Source organism: Anopheles moucheti, chromosome 3 (assembly GCF_943734755.1).
Source record: "Anopheles moucheti chromosome 3, idAnoMoucSN_F20_07, whole genome shotgun sequence".
Lineage (NCBI taxonomy): Eukaryota > Metazoa > Arthropoda > Insecta > Diptera > Culicidae > Anopheles > Anopheles moucheti.
The window spans coordinates 23,844,995-23,868,862 of record NC_069141.1 but is presented as its reverse complement, the minus strand read 5'-3'; the positions used below and the strand labels follow the sequence as shown (position 1 = coordinate 23,868,862).

At 42.7% G+C, this 23,868-nt stretch overlaps 3 protein-coding genes across 4 annotated transcripts in view; 2 read left to right on the top strand and 1 right to left on the bottom strand.

The window, feature by feature from the left end:
* LOC128301223 (alpha-N-acetylgalactosaminidase) overlaps positions 1–6,497 on the bottom strand; it is a 44,966-nt gene extending 38,469 nt beyond the window's left edge. Inside the window, exon 1 of the mRNA XM_053037596.1 lies at positions 5,603–6,497. The gene's annotated coding sequence lies outside the window, so the exon portion shown is untranslated. The remainder of the gene's footprint in view (positions 1–5,602) is intronic.
* The window catches only part of LOC128301222 (6-phosphofructo-2-kinase/fructose-2,6-bisphosphatase-like), a 62,129-nt gene extending 44,291 nt beyond the window's left edge, over positions 1–17,838 (top strand). For both annotated transcript variants that reach the window (XM_053037595.1, XM_053037594.1), the window contains 7 exons: positions 14,205–14,387; positions 15,186–15,265; positions 15,338–15,721; positions 15,789–15,929; positions 16,004–16,331; positions 16,396–16,523; positions 16,673–17,838. In XM_053037595.1, coding sequence (XP_052893555.1) covers positions 14,205–14,387; positions 15,186–15,265; positions 15,338–15,721; positions 15,789–15,929; positions 16,004–16,331; positions 16,396–16,523; positions 16,673–16,768 — 1,340 coding nt within the window. In that variant the 3' untranslated portion in view covers positions 16,769–17,838. The remainder of the gene's footprint in view (positions 1–14,204; positions 14,388–15,185; positions 15,266–15,337; positions 15,722–15,788; positions 15,930–16,003; positions 16,332–16,395; positions 16,524–16,672) is intronic.
* A 2,525-nt stretch (positions 17,839–20,363) lies between these two features.
* On the top strand, positions 20,364–23,837 carry LOC128304565 (glyceraldehyde-3-phosphate dehydrogenase 2). The gene is made up of 2 exons (XM_053041763.1): positions 20,364–20,449; positions 22,180–23,837. Exon 2 carries the CDS (start codon positions 22,234–22,236, stop codon positions 23,230–23,232), a length of 999 nt encoding a protein of 332 aa, XP_052897723.1. The 5' UTR covers positions 20,364–20,449; positions 22,180–22,233; the 3' UTR covers positions 23,233–23,837.
* The last annotated feature ends 31 nt before the right edge of the window (positions 23,838–23,868 follow it).

The following is a 23,868-nucleotide window of genomic DNA, read 5'->3' as shown; positions in this document are numbered from 1 at the left end:
AGCATATATCTCGTGCACCGAAAAGTGCATCATAATGCACCGCTTCTGGTCGTACCACCACCAAAAGTAACATCATAACGGCGGGTTTGCCGAGATGCTCTCTTTCTTTAACGCGCGTGCGCGCACCCATTGCCGATCATACATCAGTCCGCGAAGAAAGTGAAACTTTTCACAACCTGCGAGCGCTTTCGGCCGGTTCGGATGATGATGGTGATGATGATAATAAAAGGTAAATATGCTTCGCCAAATCATCCCTCTGGGGCATCCCCCTTTAGAGGTTCGTTGTTTACGTCTGCATTAACTTTTGGTTTTGCCTTTAACGGTCTGTGTCTGCTGTGTGTGATGTGATGCGAGGGTGAAGCGGTGCAGGTTAAAGCATTTCTTCTGCGGTGAAAAATTGGGCCCGATGGAAGAAAGGTACCGGCAGAAAATGGCATACGCACCTTTATTTTGCTTATTATTTACGTACCCTCGCAGTGTGTCTCTTCCTCTCTCCGTATGGACCGTATTTGCTTAAAATAAATTAAAGCAAGATCACCAAATAAAACCAGAAGTAAAGGCAGAAGGATTAATGCAACACTTTCTTTTAGGCACACATAAAAATGTAACGCGACTTCGCAGGCGTTCATTTCCGTCGTCTTCGGTGCTCTTATTTGCTGTATTTATCGATTCGCAAAGTACATTTCCCGTTGGTATGTAAGCTTTTTTTTCGCTTTACTTATTTTGCTGTTGTTGTGCGTCCACCGTAGGGCGAGACGGGAAACCCGAACGTGTCCTATTCCGGGCAAGAAAACACCCCAAGCCGGTTGTCGTCAAAAATGCAAAGCAAGCAAAACATACCCAAGCTCGGTCGGGCGGCGGAAGGATAAACCAAAACGAAAAGGAAGAGGAAAACAGTACAAACACCCGCTGGTGTTCCAACGCATGGAAGTGGAAAAACGGTTCAACTCCACCTTTCGCCGATCGGACGATTTTTCCTTTACCGTCCGGATCGGACCGTCGACCGTCGGCAGTGTGTTAAACTTCTCCTTCACCGTGCGCATTTCTTGGGATCAACTTTCTTCCTCCGACCCGCTAACAGCTTGGGTACCCAGTGAGCAAAAAGGAGCGCGCGCACAAGCAGACCATTCGGTGTTCATTCGTTCACCGCTTTTGACCCCCGCTCGGTCACGGGATCAACGAATGAGATGAAATTGATTCGAAATCGAAATCTTATGTAGGGGTAACGACTGCCTTATTGCTACTTCCAACGGTTCCAACCACCGGGCCACCGGTCAGAGCGTAAATCGATCGTTTATCAATCGGAACAACGGGCGACGGACTTTTAGTTTTTGAACCACATTCATTCACACCACATCGCCATTGTTGGCGCGCAGACACGGTTCATGTGAAAAGTGATTTTGATGGATGTCTTTCACCTGATTGAGGTCCAATTCCGGTTTGACCACATGATTCCGGGCATGATGGGCCATCTTTTGCACCAGCAGCGATAGAGCATGTGACATAAATTGTTTCCCCCACGCCACGTTATGAGAGGAGAAGGTGTATTAGTGTACCACAAAGAGGACGTGGACTAATAAAAGACAAATCAACGAAAAATAAATAAAGCCTTTTGGAAGCTTTTTAATAATGCTCTTTCAAAAATAGAACTGCACAAGATTGCAAAGAGTCAATTTTAACAATATTGTCAATAAATGCTGTCAATGTCAAGAGGATCGCTTAAAAAGTTCGGTATATTGATGTTGAACGGGGTTTACTTTCTAAACGATTAAACGTTATAGCTTCTATGCTATCGGAATATCGGAGGCCCTAATGCCGTATTTTAGGAACATATAATTTATATATAAATTGGACTCTTTTATCAGTTGGATATTTTCATCAATACTGTTGTTGACTTTCTTTCATTCCACTCCATCTCAATACCGTCCATCCGTTGTAGGATCGTTAACAGGTCTTCCGGTTTGGTTACCATCCCACCGTACAAGTTAAACGAGCTTAATTGAACTCGAGTGTATGTAGCGCAAACGCCGTAAAATGCATACAAGATTATTTTCTCCACGGGAGCCTCTATCGATGTCACCACTAAATGCATGAACAGCTGGGATGAACATATTGCCAGTAAAATGGAAAAATTAACGATCGCAAGCAGTTTAATCCCTTGTGTAATCCTCTCTTTCATATTCCTGCTAATCTGTGGTATATTTGGACCTATTCACTGCAGAAATCTACAAACGCTCATAAATGACTGTGGTGTTCATTTATGTTCATTATGGCACCAAAAAGCACTCTATTTTGTTCATATTCTACACGGGCTTGTATGCTAAAATAAACCAGCGCGATTACAAGATTTGTTATTAGTGTCAAATTGACCGAGAAGCATCATGTTGATGATGTAATTAAATAATTTTACATGCTTTTTTGTTTTATTGCCTTTTTCTTCTTATCTACACACTCAAATCTGTAATTCAAACGTTTGAATTGAACATTGGGCCAAAACAGAAATGAACGGAACGAAACATCTGTCATAATAGTGATGAGTTAAATTACCTGCCATAATTTCTCTACAACGAGCTGTACTCCGGAAACTGACAGCAAACTAGAGACCCCCGAAAATTCATACAAAAAAAATCCACTCCTCCCATGTTTAGCCACCTTTTGCATCATGACATCAGGCCCCGAACCCCCGAACACATTTAAGGGACGGCATAAAATTTCAATTAGAATGCTAATTATTAGCCATCGTGCTTCACCCTGTGGTGAGATTTGTGCACGGTCCACCATGAAACCGGCGAGGTTTTGTTGATGAATTGCGCGAACCATAAATATGCGTTGCGTTAAAGTGTCATGCGTAGCCAGCAAACACCGCCTCATGCTTTGTGGTACGATTAAACGTCACGTTTGAAAGTGAAAAACCCGACCCAATGAAAAGCTTGCCCAGGCCATCGAGCTGTGGCGAGGTTCAGGGGGGACTTTTCCGTTTTTTGTTTTGGGTGTTACTGCGAAAATGGAAAAAAAACATACACATCACACACAGACCTTCGTCGCTTTGATGCCCGTTTTTTTTTCGGAGTGCTATTTTGTCATGGGAAAATAGGACTCTCACAGGTGTGCGCGAATCGTTAGGGCGAGCAAAGCGAGCAAACATGATTTTGAATGAGTAATTTAAATTACCTGCTAAGGCAAGGCTTAGGCTTTAAATCGTCAATGTGGTGTGGGGAGACATTATGCAATTCGGAAACGCTCATAAATTATGCACTCTCCCGTCGTCTCGTCCACGCTGCATGCACCAACGAACGCAAACGAATCGCTCCATTTCCCAGGTGCAAAAACCGAATCAGAACCGAGTGTTAGACTGGAAATTATTTAATTAACAACCATCCGAACCCTTCCACTATCCAGTCGATTGTTGTAATTTACATTGTTGCAGCGATGGTTTCCCTTTTTCGGGAGGATTTAATGTCGCAACAATTGCACATAGCGCAATTGCACAACTTGCCGCTCTCTGTTCTAGGGCACACTGTTCTGGTTTGCTCACCGTTTCCCATTCCCCATTTTTCGAAATGGAAACGATCGCTTTTTTAAAGTTGGCCGATTTTTTTATTTGCTGCCCACATTTTGGACCGCGTGAAGGTTGCTTTCGGTTTCTTCTGTTGGTCTTTCCGTTTTTTTTTTCAAACCGAACCGTCGGGAGCTTTGTTTGCAATCTTCACTCTCTGTATGCTAATTAAAACGAGATCATCGTATGCAGTTTTAAACACAAATTTTTGATCGTTCGTTTGCATTTTGTGTATCATGGTGTGATTTAGTGCAGGCTTTATTTTAATGTAACGCTGAATTTTTAATTAATGACGATAAAAAGTCTGAAAAATTGCGAAAATGTCGCTTCAAAATTGCACACCGAAAAGCAAAAGGTATTTCCATTACCTTTTTACCTTACTCAATGTTTGTTTAAGATGTTCTCCAAATCTGTACAAAATTGAGAGCTTCTTAGACTAGTTTAAGTAAAAACAGTAGAAGTGTTAATATGATTTGAGTTAAACTTATTCATGGCAAAGAGATTTCCTGTACCTTTCGTCTCTATAGATTCTTGATCTTGGTATACTAAATAATACTAAATAATAATAGTATCAGTAAATACTGATATCTCGACCATGTTAATAACGTAATGCAACTACTCAACATTCTCTTATGTTGGCGAGGTAAATAACTAGACAGAATGTTCTCTACTGGGGCACACACAAAATGTTCACGCATGAAAAGATCACAATTACTTTGCTTATTCTTACAGCCCTTATCATCGACCCTGAACTAAGATGCAGCTGCGTGTGCAAATGCAGACAAGGGAGGGCTAGTGTTGCAACTCGAGCTCAGGGTCAGACCTTTCTTCTTCGAAACCTCCTTCGCATGATGTGGCACACTATCGGCAAGAATGAATACATGGGTGTTACCGTTCTTACCATATTCATATTGAGCCAACAGCGAACCTCAGAACCTGTGCCAGAACCGGTGACTAGCGAGGCGGAATCAAGGCCAGTGCTGGTCCATTCTGAGTTGCTTTCGTTTTAAAAATATTGGTTGGAACCAGCGAACAGGTTTTTTATTATGGTTTTATACGAATTTTAATATTCTGTTCCATTTCATTCTGCAGTCTTTATTCAATATTTAAAAAAAACTGAGGAATGGATTAAATTTGAGCGCCTTATAGTCGACTTTCAAGAACAACGCCAAAGCACTAGGTGACCACTCCTTGAAAACTTGTCCCGCCGAGAGGTCCAAGAGCTGAGAGTCTTAAAAGTAGTTCAAACTTTCCCGATTGGCGACAAGCAGCGAAAAGATGGTGAGCATATAAACCATCTCCGTACAATTCCGCCATGAAATGGTTCGGCGGTGGACACACGTAGTCAAGATTGTATGATCTTTCTCTTGCCCTTCGTCATCTTACCTCTGGCCCGATGGTGGGCCAGTGACCGATCATACGCGAAGTAAAGGAAAACAAAAAAAAAAAACAAACGATCGAGTGATCGTAATAAAATAAAAGAAATGGAGAGAGGAATAAAACAGGTTTTTCCCTTCAACGTGCGCCCCCTTACTGACGTAACGTCAACGGTGGCTCGCGATCGCTCTGAAGTTGGTGACTGCGACCCGTTATGCAGACTAGCCAAGAACAAGCCCTCAGACTGGCTGGTCGAGGAGCGAAAAAGCCGACCAAAACCCATGCAAGGTGGTACGGTGATGGTGTCTTGAGGCGTTCGGATGGGACATAGCAAAAGAAACCTCCGATTGACCCACACCCGGGAGACGCGAGCTATGCTGCGTTTGCCCACGACGTCTGAAGGCGCTCGGTTCTAATGCCAAAACCTAGCATCCCGCGTAGGTGTGGAGATGTAGAAGACTCGGAAGAACAGTAAGACTCATGGAGGTAACATTTTCAACATTCCTTTCCAAGTTCAGAAGTTGATTGAACTTTCGAGAGGTCCTTCTGGAGCAGTCCAACAAAAAAATCACCAACGCATTCCCCGGGAATGATCATGAAGAGAACCCTTGCACTGTTACTTCCTCGAACATTAGCTACCAGTCTGAGGTGTTATACATTTTTACAAACCTTTTTGCTTGATGTAAGTCTCCGGTACGAGCCCGGAATATGCTGCAGACGTTGGTGATTAAGATAACGCGAGCAGCAGGCAGGGACAGGTTACGTTTTTATCCTCCGGGCCCTAAACAACACACCGACGTGCACGGTCGACAACACTCACACACTTATTTCTGCGACAAAGCCAAGACAAACTTCCCGTCAGTTTCGTGCTCTGAAGCGGAAGCGAAACAAGTTTTGGCTAAGGCTCAACCAGCAACTCTGCACTGGATCTGGGGTGGTTGTGTTTTATTACTTCGCTCGTTGCAAACCAATTTTCCCTTCGATCGGGCCCTTTTTGCCAAACTGGTACTCGTTGTTGCGTTGCGCAAAAAATTTCTTCCTCTTTCCCCACTGATAACAGCGCGCTTGGACGACCAAGTATCAAGCGTGACCCGAGATAAGCGACCAACGGAACGCACACTGAGCAGGGTCTAGAACTGAAAGCACAAACACACCGAACATACGCACCGAAATGAAGCACAATACCGAACTGATCTCAATTACTCGTAGGGCACAAGTTGAGAACTCGAGTTAGATAGTGTTGTGTGATAAGTGGAAGCAACTGCGCAGAACTTTCCACCAGAGATAGGTCACGATCATGTGTCTGAAGTTGTTTATCGCGATCGGTTCTAGTTCTAGCTTTTCCACGTAACAGACACGCCAATTAGAACGCACAGCAAAAGGGGGATGTCGACCGCGTAACGCACAATCTGAACGATCGCAACGTGCCTTATCTGTCAAAAAGCAAATTAACGTATTTTTCTTCTTCGAACTGTTTCCTACACCGTGGGGTAATTGTTAACGCACCGACAAACACGCACCTGATGGTTAGATTGATCGGCGAGCACGCAAGACGCTTTTTAGACTCGACCGTCGCGATCGAGTGCTAGGGTTAAATTGTGCAGAGCGGTTGTTAACGCGGAAAGCCAGACTGTCGAAGTGTGTTGCATCGAGCGTGCACAGCAGGATTGTGTGATGATAAACAATGGTCAAAATGTGGAGAAAAAAACATTGATTCAATATATGTGAGGTGCATATTATAATGAAATATTAATGTTGCAAAATACTGCTGTCATTCTATCACAGAAATATAGAAATAATAATGTAACAATTGAATTTTTTCATTTACTTATTTTACAATAATTACGTAAGTTTGAAAAATTGCAACTTAAAAATTTAAACCCAAGCTCTCTTCGGCACGTACGAGATTTTAATACACTCGTTAATGTTGAAACAACTTTTAACTGAATACCAATAAACGTGTTGCGTTAGCTTTAACAAACTCATTAATTTGTTTAGTATCGTTTTACAACCTCATAAAGAATCAACTTGCTATTGTTAACTTAAGCAAAAAGTACTATATTCATTGTTCTCTTTGTCAGTCTTGTTGTTTGATTTTTTTCATTTTTATTGTTCCTCTTTAAATTAAGTACACTTCATTATATCGTGATCTAGTTTAAAAATGACATGAGAACTTCTAATTCTAATTTTAAAAGGTGGAATTTTACTATTATAATAGTAGAACTATTCTATTTAACGGACTGTGTGTATTGTGCGGTCTGTATTTTAAAACAATCGATTACACCCATTGTTTTCTTACTTACGCACAGACCGCCCGATGTAGCATTACAACGTAGAGGCAACGTCGCGCAACATTCGACTGTCGCGTCCCGAATGCTAGAATGTACTACCAATCGTGTGAAGCACATGTATCGATCGCTCATCATAATTGAGCAGCAAAATTGCAAAGCAAATAAGTGATTGCGGTATGGCGATCAGGTTATATATCTCGTTTTCCTCCCCTTAATAGCTCCACCATTCGTCCTTCCCGTAGCGGTTTCGGTTTTATTAAATACTCTCGTTGTGCATCGCGGCTGCAATATCTACTTTGCCGCATCCATTACCCACCGCAATCAGCATCATTTCTTGCGACAAGCGCTGCTCACGCATGCAGACACTTTCATGATCCCACCGTGGAAAAGAACAAACCAACTTACAGTTGCTGCTTTTCTTTACATTTCGCGCCGCTTTACGGTTTCTTTAGGGCAAGGCCACGCAAATTATCGCCACGTTAAAAAAAACAGCGCGCCTCCATGTACGGATGCTCCGATGCAAAGGAGCGAACAACAAATTCGCAAGTCTGTTGCCAAAAATGTGCCGACCAGTTTCATTAAATCAATTACACCAACCGGGTCGGTAAGACCGGTGGTGTGCTCCAATAATAACAACTTCAAACCCGGCTAGATGCTGCCACAGCTGCCGTGGAAAGCACATTTTTTCATCTAATGCATTTCGTCCCATAAATTGGTTCGATTGTTGCAGCAAGATGCCAATGGAGTCCTTTTTTATTGTTTCCGCGATCAAATATTGGCAACGAAGTGTATGTTTCGTTTGATTGTTATATAAATCGGGGGAAGATAAGCTTTTAGCACGTAGAATGTTAAGTTGCCGACACAAATATTTGTTTCGTGAGAAGCAAGGCAAAAGGGAACAAGTTATTTGCCGAATATTCTTTTTTGATGATCGCTAAAATAACAGGTTTATTGTACCTTTTACAGGTACGTGAATGGATGGACCAACTGGTACATCGTAAGACGTAAACTGGGGCAGATTTTAAAAATAGTTGCCATGTTTATAGTTCTACTTTCTCATAATGCGAAAAATGAGAAAGAGAAGCAGAGTTAACAGAGTTCAATGTTACGTTTAAAATTCAAAAAAAAATTGATCAGTAATTTTGGATACGGAGTTAAACATATAAAAATGCTTTTTATAATTGTTTATTTGCGTTAGTTATTTGCGTTTATACTTGAAGATCTTGTTTCTTTGATCGCTAATCAATCTGTTAACAACTTTTATTTAAGTCTCGATTCCAATAACGATCTCATTGCATGCTTGTTAGTTGATAGGGGCACCAGATGATAGGGCCAATACACAGGCAAAGCCTATCCCAGCCCTTAGCGAAGATCCACTTATGCTCATTAGCACACAAAACCTGCCCAGAGCATGGCCAGACTCGCTCGAATCATTGGACATCTCCACGCGCTAGTAACGCATAAAACCACAATCACCTCAGCTCACTTTCAATGACAACCCGATGTAAAGCGAGAAAGTGAGCTTCGCGATTGATTGGGACCTTCCCCCCTCTGCACCCTGGCCGGAACCGATTCGTGCCAATAATGTATTCTTATCTTAACCTACAAAGACACCTATCTAAACCACTAACCGATCTGCGCAACGATCGCATAAACTGTGCGGGAAAATTATCCCGTCGCGGGCTGGAGTCGAGAAGTAAACAAAACGAGATAAAAAAAAATCATCCACCATCCAACGAAGACGGTTCAGTCGGTCAGTCAGTCAGGCGAACTTCTTCTGGGCGGGAGAAATCAGTTCAGGGGCAAACGGTTGGTCGCGATTAAGCAAAAGGATCGCGCACTGTGGGGTGGTTCGGGGGTGGAAATGGCAGGGAAAAAGGTCAACCGATTTCTCCCCACCGGGAATAACGATCTTGGTTCCTTTTGGTTGCGATTTCTTCCCCGTAGCAGCAGAATTAACGGGTCTCTCTCTCCCGGGTGTGTATACGGTAATAATTCTGTCGAATAAATATGCTAATATGGGGCTGATATGTGTTGCGATCTTTTTTGGCATTCAGTAAAAAGTTAATGGTAGCCATGCTGTGGGTTCTTCTTATGCACTTTTTTTAGGTTTTAAATGCCCTGAAAGCTTTACGAATTTATTTGCGACTGCGAGCAACCGGTTACTTTTTATCAGTGAAAGCAAGAAGGATTGTGCGGTTTCTAGATTATCGTTTCCTTATTGAAAGTTTTAATTAAAAGTTGTTCCGCATCAGTTCTTTGACATCGGCAGTTAAATATGTGGCATCAGTTCTTTGAAAGATTTTTTTTCAGAGAAAGTAAGCAAGGGACATTTATAAAGAGTTAAATTCGATGTAAGTCTAGTGAAAAGTATTTTAAAGAATAGAATAATAAAGATGTTTTTAAACGTCAATTAATTAAAATATTTAGACGAAGTTTAAGAAAATACGGCATTGCCGTCATAATGGAATTTAAATAAATAGACGAAGTTTAACTGACTTCCGAAGAAGCACTGTTTTTGGCAATATTGACGCATCAAATAAGTAAAAGGTGGAAGTATATTAACTATAAAAAATAGTTGCTTTATATCTAAACTACCCCTAAACTTGTACGCATTTAAAACGTGGAAAGTTGATTTTTTAAACCACTTTAGATAAATCCGCTTGATCGCCGCATGTGGATGGCGTAGTTGCATAAGTTGCCTTTTAACCGATCGCTATCGTACCGATCTCCTGTCGTACGCACGTAAATGCATAAATATGTAGCGCATACACTATTTTTCCGTCCAATCAACCGGAACGTTTTCGCAGCGAAACTATCAGGAAATTATCAAACGCATTTTCTCCACCAGCAGCGTGTGTCCCATACGACTAAGCCCCTCAGTGTGTGTTTGGCTGGCATGTATGTGGGCATCGGAACGAACCGGGTTTGTTTATTTATTTTTTTCTACTTCATGTCCAAAATGTCTGGCTCACTTGGGGAAGAAAAACTGTCAGACCATATTGCGGTAATAGCAAGACTACGACGGAGCATAGGCGACGAAGCGCTCGATCGCTTTGGTTCATTTATCGCACCAAAGTTGCACGAGTGTCACCCGGTTTAGATGATAGTTGCCCTTTCCACACAGCTTCATGATATACGCCTTGTTCAATCTCAGGCGATCACCCAGGAAGTTTTTTGATAGAGGATCAGAGCAAACTGTATCAAGTCCATTGCTACTATTACAGCGCAAGATCATTCATCAGCAGTGGGTATTACGAGTAACATGCTGTAGTGTTCCTCATTGGGAAACTGTTTTAGCTATTTCTTTCTTTTTGCCTTTATCAGTTTACTTTTCTGGTTTTCAAAGGCAGAGTTAATGGTTGCTTTTTTCCGTCGCTAATCAAACTCGTTCTTCGAGCGATATCGGGAAGAGTCAGGATATTGAGAAAATTAAAGAGAAGATCCGTTCCAGTGCAAGTAGACGCGCGTACTTTTATTAGTCTAAAAGATTTACATAACAGATCTGTACTAGTTTTGATATTTTACATAAAGCATCCACAGAAACACAAGACAATGATTTACAACGACAACGGTTTAAAATATGTTAAGGCGCAGCAAAACTAACATTCGAATCTCTTGCCGTTCGAAATTCCGAATCGCAAAAGGAAAATAAAGAATTTCGCTTAAAAAAGCACTGATTTAAATTGTGACAAAGTAAGGGTGAACAATCTATTTTTATACACACTCTTCTTTTCAGAGGAAAGTACAGTGGCACAAAAATAACAGTTTACACTGTGGAACAAAACACAAAAAAAAACATAAAAAAGTAAAGCAAAAACAGTTCGTAATGTAAACATTAGCTAGCAAAACAGACAGGGAGGCACGTCCTGTAGCACGTCACTGTGTGGTCACAAGACCAGACACATCTTACCAAGACCACGGCAAAGGAAATTGGTCCATGATATGGTTTATCGCTGACATGCGCACTGACCATTAGACACCAAAAGGCTCTGCTGGTTTAGAGAAAACATTGGAAACTGCAAAAGGAAGAACTAAAAGATATAGCGACAGTCTGTCTGCCGGTTCTTCTTTTTGCGAGGGAAAAACTAGCACCAATACACATTTTCACCACAACCCGATCGGCTAGTCGATAGTGAATGCTATGTTGATGAATGGTTTGCCTCATTTTGGTATCGTTTAGTTAAAATCATAAGTTTAATTTCAACATTGTAATAATTAATTTCATCTGTTATTCACAAAATAAACAACAATAACTTTACCTTCAAACTCTATGATGTACCAAAATAAATGCACTGTACGCGCAACCGTCAGTACTGACCCCCGCAACTTGTTGCTACTTAAGTATTATTGCTGTAAAAAAAACATCAGAATCAATCAACTATCGCTAGAGGAAAAATTTCACAAATCCACCAACGTTGACCGAGCAATTTTCCAACTGTCAAAAATACCGCAAGGCACACATTACTTCACTTTGCCCGGTGGAGTTAATTGTTGCTTTAAAATATAGCTTTACGGTCGGGAAGCGAAACCGTACCGTTTGTGTGATGTATGACAAACTTCAAGAACCAACGCACACACCCACAATCACGGTTGAGTCGCTCTTTTCACGCACTAAACCCAGATACGATACGCATTTCTCTGTTTGTCGCGTACGCATGTTCGTCGGTCGAACTCGGCAAGGGTTGATTTGAATGTTACTTGAGACGATTAATTTAGGGTTATTAAGTTTTGATCGCGATTAGAAAAGATAGGGTTTTGTAGACATTTGACACATTTGTGCAATGTTACTTATATACCTTAATAACTAACACTTAACATGTCCTCGTTATGGATTCAGAAACGAAACCATATCGAGATCATTTTCCCTCACAAAGTTCTATTTATCTGACGTTTGTAAAACGGTACAATTTTCATATAGTTTAAGGTTTTCGAAATATCTGAAATTTCAAATAAATGCACCTGCCTGCTAAGGAATTTTCAGCCAAAGGAGTTAATGCATCATTATTAATGATTAATTGGTTTAATTGCTTTAATTGATTCAGATTTATGAATCTTTGAACTAAATGATTAAATCCTTTCTCGGTTCGGTGCCATGATGGTAACGGCGCCGATCTTCATACTAACGGACCGGTCTAAAATCCCATCCCGACCAATGACTGGGCTAGAAAATCCCGGAAACATGCAAACCTGGAAAATCTTGAAATTTTCATCAGATATGCTTCAAACAATTCGCTAGAACTCAGAACCATTTCTCGAATAAGTATGCTTTCGAGTGGTAACATTATTTATCTTTTTCCCACTAGGGATATACACTATAAATCAAGAAGATGGTACGGAATAAAAATTAATTGAAAAAGGTGGCGGTGGTGAGATTTGTGGCATAAATTCAGTAAAATTACTTCTTCTAAGAATCAGTGCTGTGCTTCAAGGATACGAGATTTGAGATTTTTCATGAAGATACGAGTTTTGGGCAGTAAATCGAAGATTTCTCTATATCACTAGAACTTTCAAATACTTCAGTAAAAATTGTAGTCTGTAGGAATGTCCCTTCCCATGCGTGGTATTCGGCCTAGTATATTCTAATGATAAAAAGAATTTAATAAACAAGGATTTTGCTCACCCCAGTTACTTCCAAAACCACCCTTGGATTCGATAGCGTTTCGGTTTCGGTTTCGCTTCGTGTGTCTGTTTTGAATGTTTGTTCCGCGCGGTATCCACCCGGTATAGAAGTGAGCCCCCCGCCAGTTCATTGGCTTCGTTTCGGGTGTGTAAAGCGAGAGTAGAGCGAGCGGTTTTGTTGCTCACAAAAATATATATCCCCCCAACAAAAAAGAACGGTAAGACCCTTCGCTGGGCCGGTGTATCGAACGCACTTCTCACGGTAACCAACGACGCACACATGCGCCCCAAAGGCAGCCACCTTTCGGGAATGGGACGGAATGGATGTTCCACCAAACGCATACACCCAGAACGCACCATTTCTGTGTTGTTGGTCGTCGCGTCCCTTTAGACTAGAAAGACCCCGTTTTGTTGCGAGAAGGTTGGGTTCTTCACCCCGCGGTAACGTGGTTCTCCCCCCCCAAGGGAAGATGTACGTAACGTGCAGTACACGCGTGGTGCCGTATCTGGTTGTGGCGGTCTCGTGGTAGTTGTGGTGCTGGTGCTGCTGCTGCTGCTGCTGTGTGCAGGCACCACACGTACGCTCAGAGCAAAAACGAAAGGGAAAACCCGATGTAGAAAAATAAAACCCAGCCCCCGCCGACACACAGACGCAAAGGCGAGCGCACAACCCGCACTGGTCGTGCCAGGGCAGTGTTGTGAAGCGGTGGAAATTTCACTTTTGTTTTCAGTTTTCCATCGCAGCACCCGGTGCAGCATCCGACACACGTATGAACTGCGTTGCCGCTTCTGCTGCGTTCGTTGACAACGACGACAACGACGAGGATGGTGATAACGACGGCGATGATAAGTGCAGTGCCACCGCAAGTAAATAGCACATTTGTCAGGCACCCGCCACAGCCACAATCTGTCAACCGGTTTGCGGGTCAGCAGCAAACGCAAGGGGTTGTTGTTGTGTCTCAATGTTTTATTCGGTTGCCTTGCTCGCGTCTCAGTGTCCCAACAAGAAGTAAATCGCACAGGAAAAGGTTACTAGCCCAGAATGGCTGCTAGTGTAAGGTGTTGTGCATTTGTTTCCCTCGCAGTGGTACCAAACGTACCAAACGTACCAATCTTATCAGCAAAAGATGTTCTTTTTCCTTATTTCTGGAGTGTTTGCTTAATTCTTGTCCAAGTGTCCAGTAGGGTGGGGGGACTAGATCGATTGTGGAAAGTAATTACATGCTCGCTGTCACGAAAATGTCACAACCGATGTTAACGTAGCGCATTTATAACAGGCGTCCCCGAAGGAATATCCTTAACTCACAGTCCTTGCAAGAACCTTCACTCATCGTTGCTCTTTTCTTTCACGCCAACAGGAACACGCGATGGAGCAACGATGGCGGCAATTCCGGCCACACTAGCAACCGGTAATACGGTCAAACCATGCCCGCTGAGAGCACCACTCGTCGTTACCGTTGTGGGACTGCCCTGTAGGGGGAAATCGTTGGCCGCACACAAAGTTGCCCGACATCTGAGCTGGCGTGGCGAAAGCGCCAAAGGTAAGAGAGTAATATACCATCCGACGAAGGATACATACGATCTTCACGCGATGCATTGTAATAATGCAGCCCCTCGTCACCCGTTCCGGTTCATTTGTTGGTCTAAAATCTCCCAAATGGCTTGCAGTAAAAAAAAACTACAAACGGCTCACGTCACATCAGTGGAAAAGTGGAAAAACGGTCATTTTCAATGTCACGCACCAAGGTCACTGGTCGCTGGATGTGTTGTTGTTTACGTTTTCGAAGGCGCAAACGAACGTTGGTACGGTTTATTGTGTGGATTTACTTAAGCCGTTACTTTCACACCAAGTCCCCAAGCCCCAGTTACAGTTGTGGGACGTTTTTTTTTTCTTCGAGAGGGGTGATTTCAAGTAGTTTGTTGTCTCAGTTGCATTACCGGAGCGGAAATACGATTGTTGGTTTGATGGAATTTAAAAGTCAATTCGTGCCATCGTTGGTTGGTGCTTTTCGCACATTGCAACAGTTAAAAACGCGATTCGGATATAATTTTCAAGTTCATCACCCAACTTTAAATGTACATTAAATTATTTGAAGGAAACTTCAAAATAATTAAAACAGCTAAACATAACAGAAATTGTCTTTTGAATGGTTCTTATAATTTCTAATATTAGTAGTAAAACAACCATTGCGTTACGTTATGTCGCCCAACAAATATGAAAGTGGGAAATTTGGAACTTATTTTTTACAAGAATTAAACCACAGTTAATGGATGATTTAGGTTAAATTACGAACTTTTTACTAATTTTAATATGCTTCTTTTTTTACTCTACTTTGCAGTATTTACCGTGGAAGAAAATGCTACCATAGAAACGTTCAATGAAATTAGTCTGTTCTTCAAAGAAGGAAATAATGTTGCGGTATGTATACCTCCCCAGACCCGAAAGAGCATCAAACAGAAATAATACATTCTCGTGGGTTTTGTTTTGCAGATCATCGATGGTATGCATTTGACTCGGGCCACCCGGCAAACGGTGGCCACCTATTGCTGTGATGCCGTCTTTCATCATCTGCTGATCGAGTTCACGTGCAACGACAAATGTCTGCAGGAGAATGTTGCAGATACGGTACAATTTTACCGTAAGCTCGATCAAAACATTGACTGGGAGCGACGCTTCCGGGCGAGTAACGAGAACCATGCGCCACAGTTTGAACCGTGCACGGCACTCGAGGGTCCGCTAATTTCGGTAAACAACTCGGAGGACCCAATGTATCACTCCGTAACGGCGCGGGGTGTTCGTGGTGCTATACAGACGGACATATTGGGTGTTTTGGCGAGTCCTGTTATCCGTCAGCAAACGTTCTACTTCAGCCGGGTAAGAAAAGGCATCAGCATAAATAGCAAGTATGTTGTCTAATTATGTTTGCGTTCTTTATCATCAGCACGGGGAATCGGAGTATAACGTATTGGGACGCATCGGTGGGGATGCGGACTTATCCCCACGGGGCATGAAATATGGCGAACGGTTGGCAAGACAGCTAGGGGGCCCCGGATCGGCTCCGGACTCTCCACGACCGAAACTGGTCAGTAGAATTTAATACACAGAAGTCCAACAACTCAAAGTTTGTTAGAACTAACGAATTTACATTATTTGTAGATCTGGACATCTGAGTTGCGGCGTACGATCCATACCGTCCAGAACATCCCAGGACCGCGGGCAGCTATTAAGGATCTCAACGAGATTAACGCTGGCATCTGCGAGGGACTTACGTACGAGGAAATACAGGAGAGATTCCCACAAGAGTTTGCCTGGCGCGATCAGGACAAGTTCAAGTACCGGTATCCGCACGGCGAGTCCTATCTGGATCTGTTGCAACGTGTGGATAGTGTTGTGCAGGCTCTGTTGACCAACACCGATGTGTTGGTCGTTTCGCATCAGGCTGTTCTTCGTTGCATAATGGCATACTTTAAGGGCGTTAAACCAGGTACGTTGCGGTTTAATCTATTTCGGTTTAATTGGTAATGAAAATTTTCCCTTTCCGATTTTAGATGATGTGCCGTACATCAATGTGCCATTGCACACACTGCTTATTGTGCGATCGTATGGGTATGATTTTGTTGTGGAAACGGTGCCATTAAAGGTGGAATGTGTAGATACCTATCGCATTCAACCGAAGGTAAGCTCTTGATGGTTATTACAAGGAATATTCCTGCGACTGTTAACATTGTTTAACAATAGCAATGAATAAAATAACTCCAATTTATTTGGTAGTGATGTTCATTGATAAGATAAACATTAATTTAACTTTATCTCTCTTTTTACTAGAACTGTTCTACTAGCCGCACCACAGCAGATGCGCTAACAACTGTGCCGGCCCATTTTGATGCACCGCTTACACAACAAATGTCTACGATAAGCTAAAAACCTCACAAAACCACAAAGCAGCAGTACAGATTCTGCTGCCAGGAGGATTGATGTAAACGCGGAAGTCCTACTCGTCTGCTATATCTTCTTCCCAAGCGTACATAAAAATAAGTCGTGATGCTACCTACACTTTACAATTGCAACTACAATTAATACTTCGTTTGGTCGCTGTAGTAGAAGCGAAATGGCGAAGTTTGCACAACCTACGATAGACGACTAATCGCTTTAAAAAAAAGTTCATCCATAACTGCAACGCCCGCATCACACGCGGATCTTTCAACAGTTCTTCCACAATTGTTTGTACAAATCGTTAGGTCTGCATAACCGCAGACGAAACCCGCACACAGTGCAATTGGGCGTTAGGAGAGGGATTTCATGTAATGCTGTACACCACACGCCTTAGGGATGCATTTTTTATTGGCTTAACAGAGGATCCATTATTGGGCTGCTTATGGTAATGGGCAGGGATTATTTCAGGGGAAAAGGAGAATGTGGTTGAAAACATATGATAGCTACTCCCGGAAAATCTAAATGAGGTTGTAAAGCAAGCAAGGTAGATGACCAGAGAAAACACGAGGAGAAATGTTTGATAATCAGCTGAAGGAGGATGGAGATTCGGAAGAATGATACAATGCATTTCTATTGTTTCGGTATGTTCTAGGACCAGGCGAGTGAGTTTTTAGACGCATAGTAGCAAAAGAGGTCACCAAGCACAGTCGCAATAAAACAGAAATCAAATAAAAGTTTCGTTTGCATAAACCATAGAAGAATATCAATTGGCACAGGTAGATCTTTTTGCAAAGCAAAATTAGAAAGATCTGGAAATGATAAATGATACGGGACACAAAAGGTGCAACACAGCAGAAAAGAAAGCAAGTTAATTGATTAAAGAAAACAAAAACACACACACAAACAATGTTGATCAAATCACAAAAAAACGGCATAAAATGTTAGATTATAGTTGGGTAGTGAAAGTTTATTTTTAAACGAAGTAAGTAAGCTATTGTTTTAAATATATCTATATAACGAAAGGAAAATAAAACAAAACCAATGGAGTTAAAACAGAATCGAAGCGATTCATGGGACGTTTTGGGCTTAAACCGTTTCCAATGACTTGGTCTAAAATTGGATCAGCGAAAGAACTCGACAACCTCTTTTAGTCTTGAATGCGGAACGTTTGTGCAGAATTGTTGAAATTACTCCGTTTAAATGCAAACCCCTGTTCTATGCGGTCGACTATTGGTTGTTTTTAACTTTTTGGATATAAAAAAACAGAGAGCATCGTAAACTGAAGCTCTATTTTAGAACTGATATTAAAACAAGTGAAACGAAGAGGTATTCTATTTTTCTGACTGCGAATGTTAACATTTGTTCTATGATGTTGATTTTCTTTAGTGAATATTTTAAATAGAAGCAATTCGTTATGCGATCTTCACTGATATTTAAAGACGAATTGTTTCATTATCGCTCTAATTATATTTCATTTCTATAACCAATTTTACAAATCACGATTTTTGCAATCAAATATCAATTTGTAAACAAATTCCTTCGGTTGTGAAATATTTTTAACGAATATTACGAATATATACGAATTTGTGCCTCAAAGTCAACATCGATGACGTCGAAAGGCACACGCGTGCCACATTGGAACGCTCTTGTTTTTCGGCTGATACACATTATTTGTGTGTGAATTTATTATCACAATCGTGACGCAAGCGGCAATCGAAAGTAAAGCATAGCTGTTGTCGGTGAGCCTGCGCACATACACTGACTCCTAACGGTGCGGATTCAGGTTCACAGAAAGGTCATTCGCAGTGGCTGTAGCGGAAAATAGCAAAAAACAGACTAAGGCGATCTTCAAAGGGGAGTGTCAACAACAGGCTACGAGTGGTGGACTATTCCCCAAAAAAAAACACAGATGTGAGCCGAAGGTCACATGAAGCATGGAAACATGGAAACGAAATTGAAAGTGGCGGCGCACAATTATCAACCATCAGGGGGCTAATCCAGCAAGTCGTGCCCCCGTGTACATTGGTAGTCCCTTCTTATCAGTCGAGTCGTTGTGTGAGCTGCTGAAATCTATTTACACGGGTTCTGTTGTCAATGGGATCCCGAAAACGAAATTATTAAACGCAATTGGATCTATCGGACCAACGGTAGAACGCCATGTCATCGATTGTTGATAAGAAACACATCGACATCTTGGAATGCATTAAAATGAATTGGTCCAGAGCATAAAAATGCATTCACAGCAGTTGAGCTTGAGGTCCAATCGTTGCCTAAAATCCCTAATTCGGCAAATACCCTTGTCCAATGTCAAATCGGGTAGAAAACGCACGTTCTCCGATTACTGTTTGGGTCTGTTGGGAAGAAAAATCAAATTGTTTCCATTTTTCCTGAGAGAAGCCATACACCGCTAAACAGAAAAAAAAGAAAACCTGTGCTCAACGAGACAAACCTCCCCTCTGTGCGCGATAGTGTGTGAGAGAGCATCGGATTTTATGCTTCGGCGTTTTCCCCTTACGACCACGTACATTGCACTAACGAGTGGTGTTAGTGTCAGGGGTTTGCAAACAGATTTTAATATCGGTGTCTAATTTAATTTATGTTATTCTTATATCACGATTTGCTCAATGTAAAATCTAATTCATTCTTAATTAATATTTTTCTCGATAAAATGAATAAACGTGTCAAGGAAACATATGGACTGAATTAACAACTATGAGCCAGGAACACGATTATGCCTAATTTAATCGTGATTTGTTTTCATTGCTAGAACCAAACGCATGCTCTCTTGTACTATTGCACGCAAACTAATTGAAGGTGCTGACTTTTTAGATTAAATTGGTGCAAAAATATACTGCAACCTTTATGTATTTTCAACATACCGTAATAGGTGATATTTTTAAGTCATATCATGAAACACAACTTCACCGTCCTGGTCACGGAATACAGTGTGTATTTTACGTCATCTATGATGAAATGGATGGTAAGAATGACGCCGCTTTAACCGAGTATTGCGTTTCATGACGAATGCATATTGAATTATCGTTTGCAGCACAAGACAACGCCGGTTTTATGTTCAACCATATAAGGATTTCTTTCTCTATAAGAGCTAATATAGCGCAATACGTCATGCAAACATATGTGTCCTCCTTATGCTGGGAGGGCTTTTGTTTGTAAACTCTGACAAAGGATGTAATTCATGCAAATGCAAGGGTGGTGCAATTGAACCGCGTATGACCCCAAACAAATCAAAGTGTATGTAGCCAAAAATTATGCTTGCCAAGAAGCGAAAAGAATTAAAAACAAACCGCATTTCTGGCTCATGGTTGCGCGATCGCATTTATCCGCAGATCGCTGTGTGAGTTTGCCGGTCGTATGGATACGCAGTGAAGTAACGGGGAAGTTTTGTTCCTCGATAGCATAATACATCGAAGCGACCAAAAAAAAACTCGCGCCACATGCACATGGCAAGCATGAGATGCGCATGACCAGCATACGCGCGGCTACACGTAGAGATGATACTACCACCAGCAAGGGCTCCGTTTGCCCTTGATTGGACCTTGTTTTCCGTACAACTCTCCGCGGATCGAACGCTCGGCACGACACTCAGTTTTCAAAAGCCGACGTGTGAACACGCGCCTCAACCTTCTCGGGAGCTAACAGGCCTCAACGGTGAGTAATCCTACGTGGATCCAGAGGAAACCGGGCGTAGAGTTTTGGAGCAGGCGACGAGAACTATTCGTCGACCCTCTGCATAAAAGCATCCTACGCATTCCAACAAAACGGTGATAGAGTGTTGCAAAAAAAAAGCGGAGCCATCTTTGATCGATAATTGCTATAGGCTGAAGAAAAGTGAAATTAGCGGAAGAAAAGTGTGTTTTTTCTACTTACCGCCGTGCTGTTGTGAGTAAATCGAGCTGTTGGTGGTCATTTTCGCCATAATTTCAAAGCAAACGCTTCGGCTGATGCTTCTTCCCCAATTTCCTACCACCCTCGTATATGGGATAAACCGTTCTGGAAGCTTCCAATTAATCTGCTTGTCGTGAATGGGGCGAGGTTCTCTTGTGCTAAAAATAATAAGCAAAATTGTGAATAAAAGCGCTCACAGTTTAGTGAATAAGTTACTGCCGGGATAGAGAACTTACGCACTTGTAATGGATGCTGATAAGAACAGGAAAATGGCAGTTCCGCTCGATCAATTAATGGCGTTGTTTGCACTTACGCTTTCACTTATAGAATGGACCATCCATCTTTTTTACGAGCTGCGGCATTATCATTTTAACCTAATGACCTCCCATGTGTGTGTGTGTATTGTATGGCGATGTTTTATTGATTGTATTACACAATCTCGAATCACTACAGCCCCTTTGCCGTATCGTTTTACCTTGTTGCGAGCGTTGGAAAGCAACACCAGAAGTTGTTTTATAGAGCTCAGCTTATCAATTGATAATCTTACTCTAACAAATTTCCTATTGATAAGCACAGGGTGCCTTTCCGGCAGAACCGGCAAAAGGGGTTTGCTGCAAGAGCAATTTTTCCATCTGACCTCTAAACGACCTTCGCTGGTGGACGCGCGCGTAGTGTGCACACGGCCATCTCGGTAGTGGTGATCCGAATGATGTGATGCACGCGTGTGTGCGTGTGGAATCTTTCATTTGTTTCTACCGGCTTCTCTCGTGCATCACGGTTCAGATGATGTGTGTTTGTGAACTCGAAGCTTATATTTCTACTTCTTTTTTTTCGAATGGAAAATTTTTCAGACCCAGGACATGCTTTAACTGAAAAGTGAGAAGAATATTGCAATTAAATAATAACCATGGATCACACAATACCCTATACACGCTGTGACGTAATTCTAGTGCACATTTATGCAATGGCGTTCGAGGACTCTCACACTGGCTGACTGTGTTGGCCTGCTACGATCGTTAATTTTAAACAGGGGGTGGTTACGATTGCCCGCTACTTCGATAGATTTTTCCAAGCATCCAATGAATGGTTTGATTAGACTGCTTAGTAAAGTGTTTCCCTGTATCATTGACATCTCTCTCCCCCAGCAAACCTGGCTATGCTTCTATTTTTATCCGCGATCCTGTGGTACACACAACTGCTAAGCTCGTGGCTCGAAAACATTTCCTTTTCCGCGAGTTGTGTAATCGCACGATGTCACACTCGTGTAAAATGAGCTCTGTTCTGTGTTTTGATTCCATTATTAGACAAACCAAAACTGACCAGAGATTAAACCGGTGCATGAAAAGAGCATCCTTAAGTTCATTTGAAACTTAGATAAATAAAACCGCAATAACACTGAAAACCACATGGATTAAACCACTTCCCGGTTACTTATCATCTCAAAACTCAATAAAAATAATAACTCATTCCCTTCTCTTCTCTTACAACAACAGTTCGTCGTTCGTTCGTGAATCAAGTCGTTTTACCAAAACACCCCCAAGAGCAACATGTCGAAGATCGGAATTAACGGATTTGGCCGTATTGGTCGTCTGGTGCTGCGCGCCTCCATTGCCAAGGGTGCCCAGGTGGTGGCGATCAACGATCCCTTCATCGGTGTTGACTACATGGTGTACCTGTTCAAGTACGATTCGACGCACGGTCGCTTCAAGGGTGAAGTGTCCGCCCAGGACGGTTTTCTGGTCGTGAACGGTCAGAAGATTGCCGTCTTCCAGGAGCGTGACCCGAAGGCCATCCCGTGGGGTAAGGCCGGTGCCGAGTACGTCGTTGAGTCGACCGGTGTGTTCACCACGACCGACAAGGCTTCGGCCCATCTGGAGGGTGGTGCCAAGAAGGTCATCATCTCGGCCCCGTCCGCCGACGCGCCGATGTTCGTCGTGGGCGTCAACCTGGATGCGTACGAACCATCGATGAAGGTTGTGTCGAACGCGTCCTGCACGACCAACTGCCTGGCCCCGCTGGCTAAAGTCATCAACGATAACTTCGGCATCCTGGAGGGTCTGATGACGACCGTGCATGCCACCACTGCCACCCAGAAGACCGTGGACGGCCCGTCCGGTAAGCTGTGGCGTGATGGCCGTGGTGCCGCCCAGAACATCATTCCGGCCGCTACTGGCGCCGCCAAGGCTGTCGGTAAGGTCATCCCGGCCCTGAACGGCAAGCTGACCGGTATGGCATTCCGTGTGCCGACCCCGAACGTATCCGTCGTTGATCTGACGGTGCGCCTGTCCAAGCCGGCCACGTACGATCAGATTAAGCAGAAGGTGAAGGAAGCCGCCAACGGACCGATGAAGGGCATCCTGGACTACACCGATGAGGAGGTCGTATCGACGGACTTTGTCGGTGACTGCCACTCGTCCATCTTTGATGCCAAGGCTGGCATCCAGCTGAGCGACACGTTCGTCAAGCTGATCTCCTGGTACGACAACGAGTACGGCTACTCGAACCGCGTCGTCGATCTGATCAAGTACATGCAGACCAAGGATTAAATTCCTCATATAACGGTGCTGTAGTGTGGAGCGGAGACAGCGAAGACAACCGCTGCGTGCTGTAATACATAACGCTTGCGAGGATTGAGAGAAGGATGTGGGTGCATATCGAAAGGAAGCGGTTCGGTTACGAAACGAGACGAAAGCAGCAACTTTTCTACTGAATTTCGATTTTCACAAACTCTCGTGTGCTCAGACTCGTCAAGGTATCCTTTTGCCATCGTTCTTAGATAGCGGTAAGGATCACCCCGAGTTGGGTTTGGCAAATTATGAGAGAATGGAATTTCGAACCTTGTTTCCGGAATGCTGCTCCGTTTCGTTTGTATATCGTACGTTTCCTGGCGATAATTATTAGTCAAACATCAACGTACAGCGCTCACACCACTATCTCCGTATGCCAGGAGCCATTTCATTCTAATCCACACTGATCTCTCCACCCTGGTTCTCCTTTCACTGGTTGGAAGTGAAACTGTATGGGGAAGCGCCAGCTATCGGTGCAGGATGGCTTGACTATTGGCACAAAGCAGACAAAACGAAAAAAAAACTATCTCCGCTAGCGTAACTTATTATAGTCGTAGGTTGTGTAAACGTCATAATAATGTAAACGATATAAGATCGCCTCATCGTTATACATAT

Excerpts from the sequence above, each read along its gene's own strand:
- LOC128304565 (XM_053041763.1), top strand. The coding sequence starts at position 22,234 with ATGTCGAAGATCGGAATTAACGGATTTGGCCGTATTGGTCGTCTGGTG.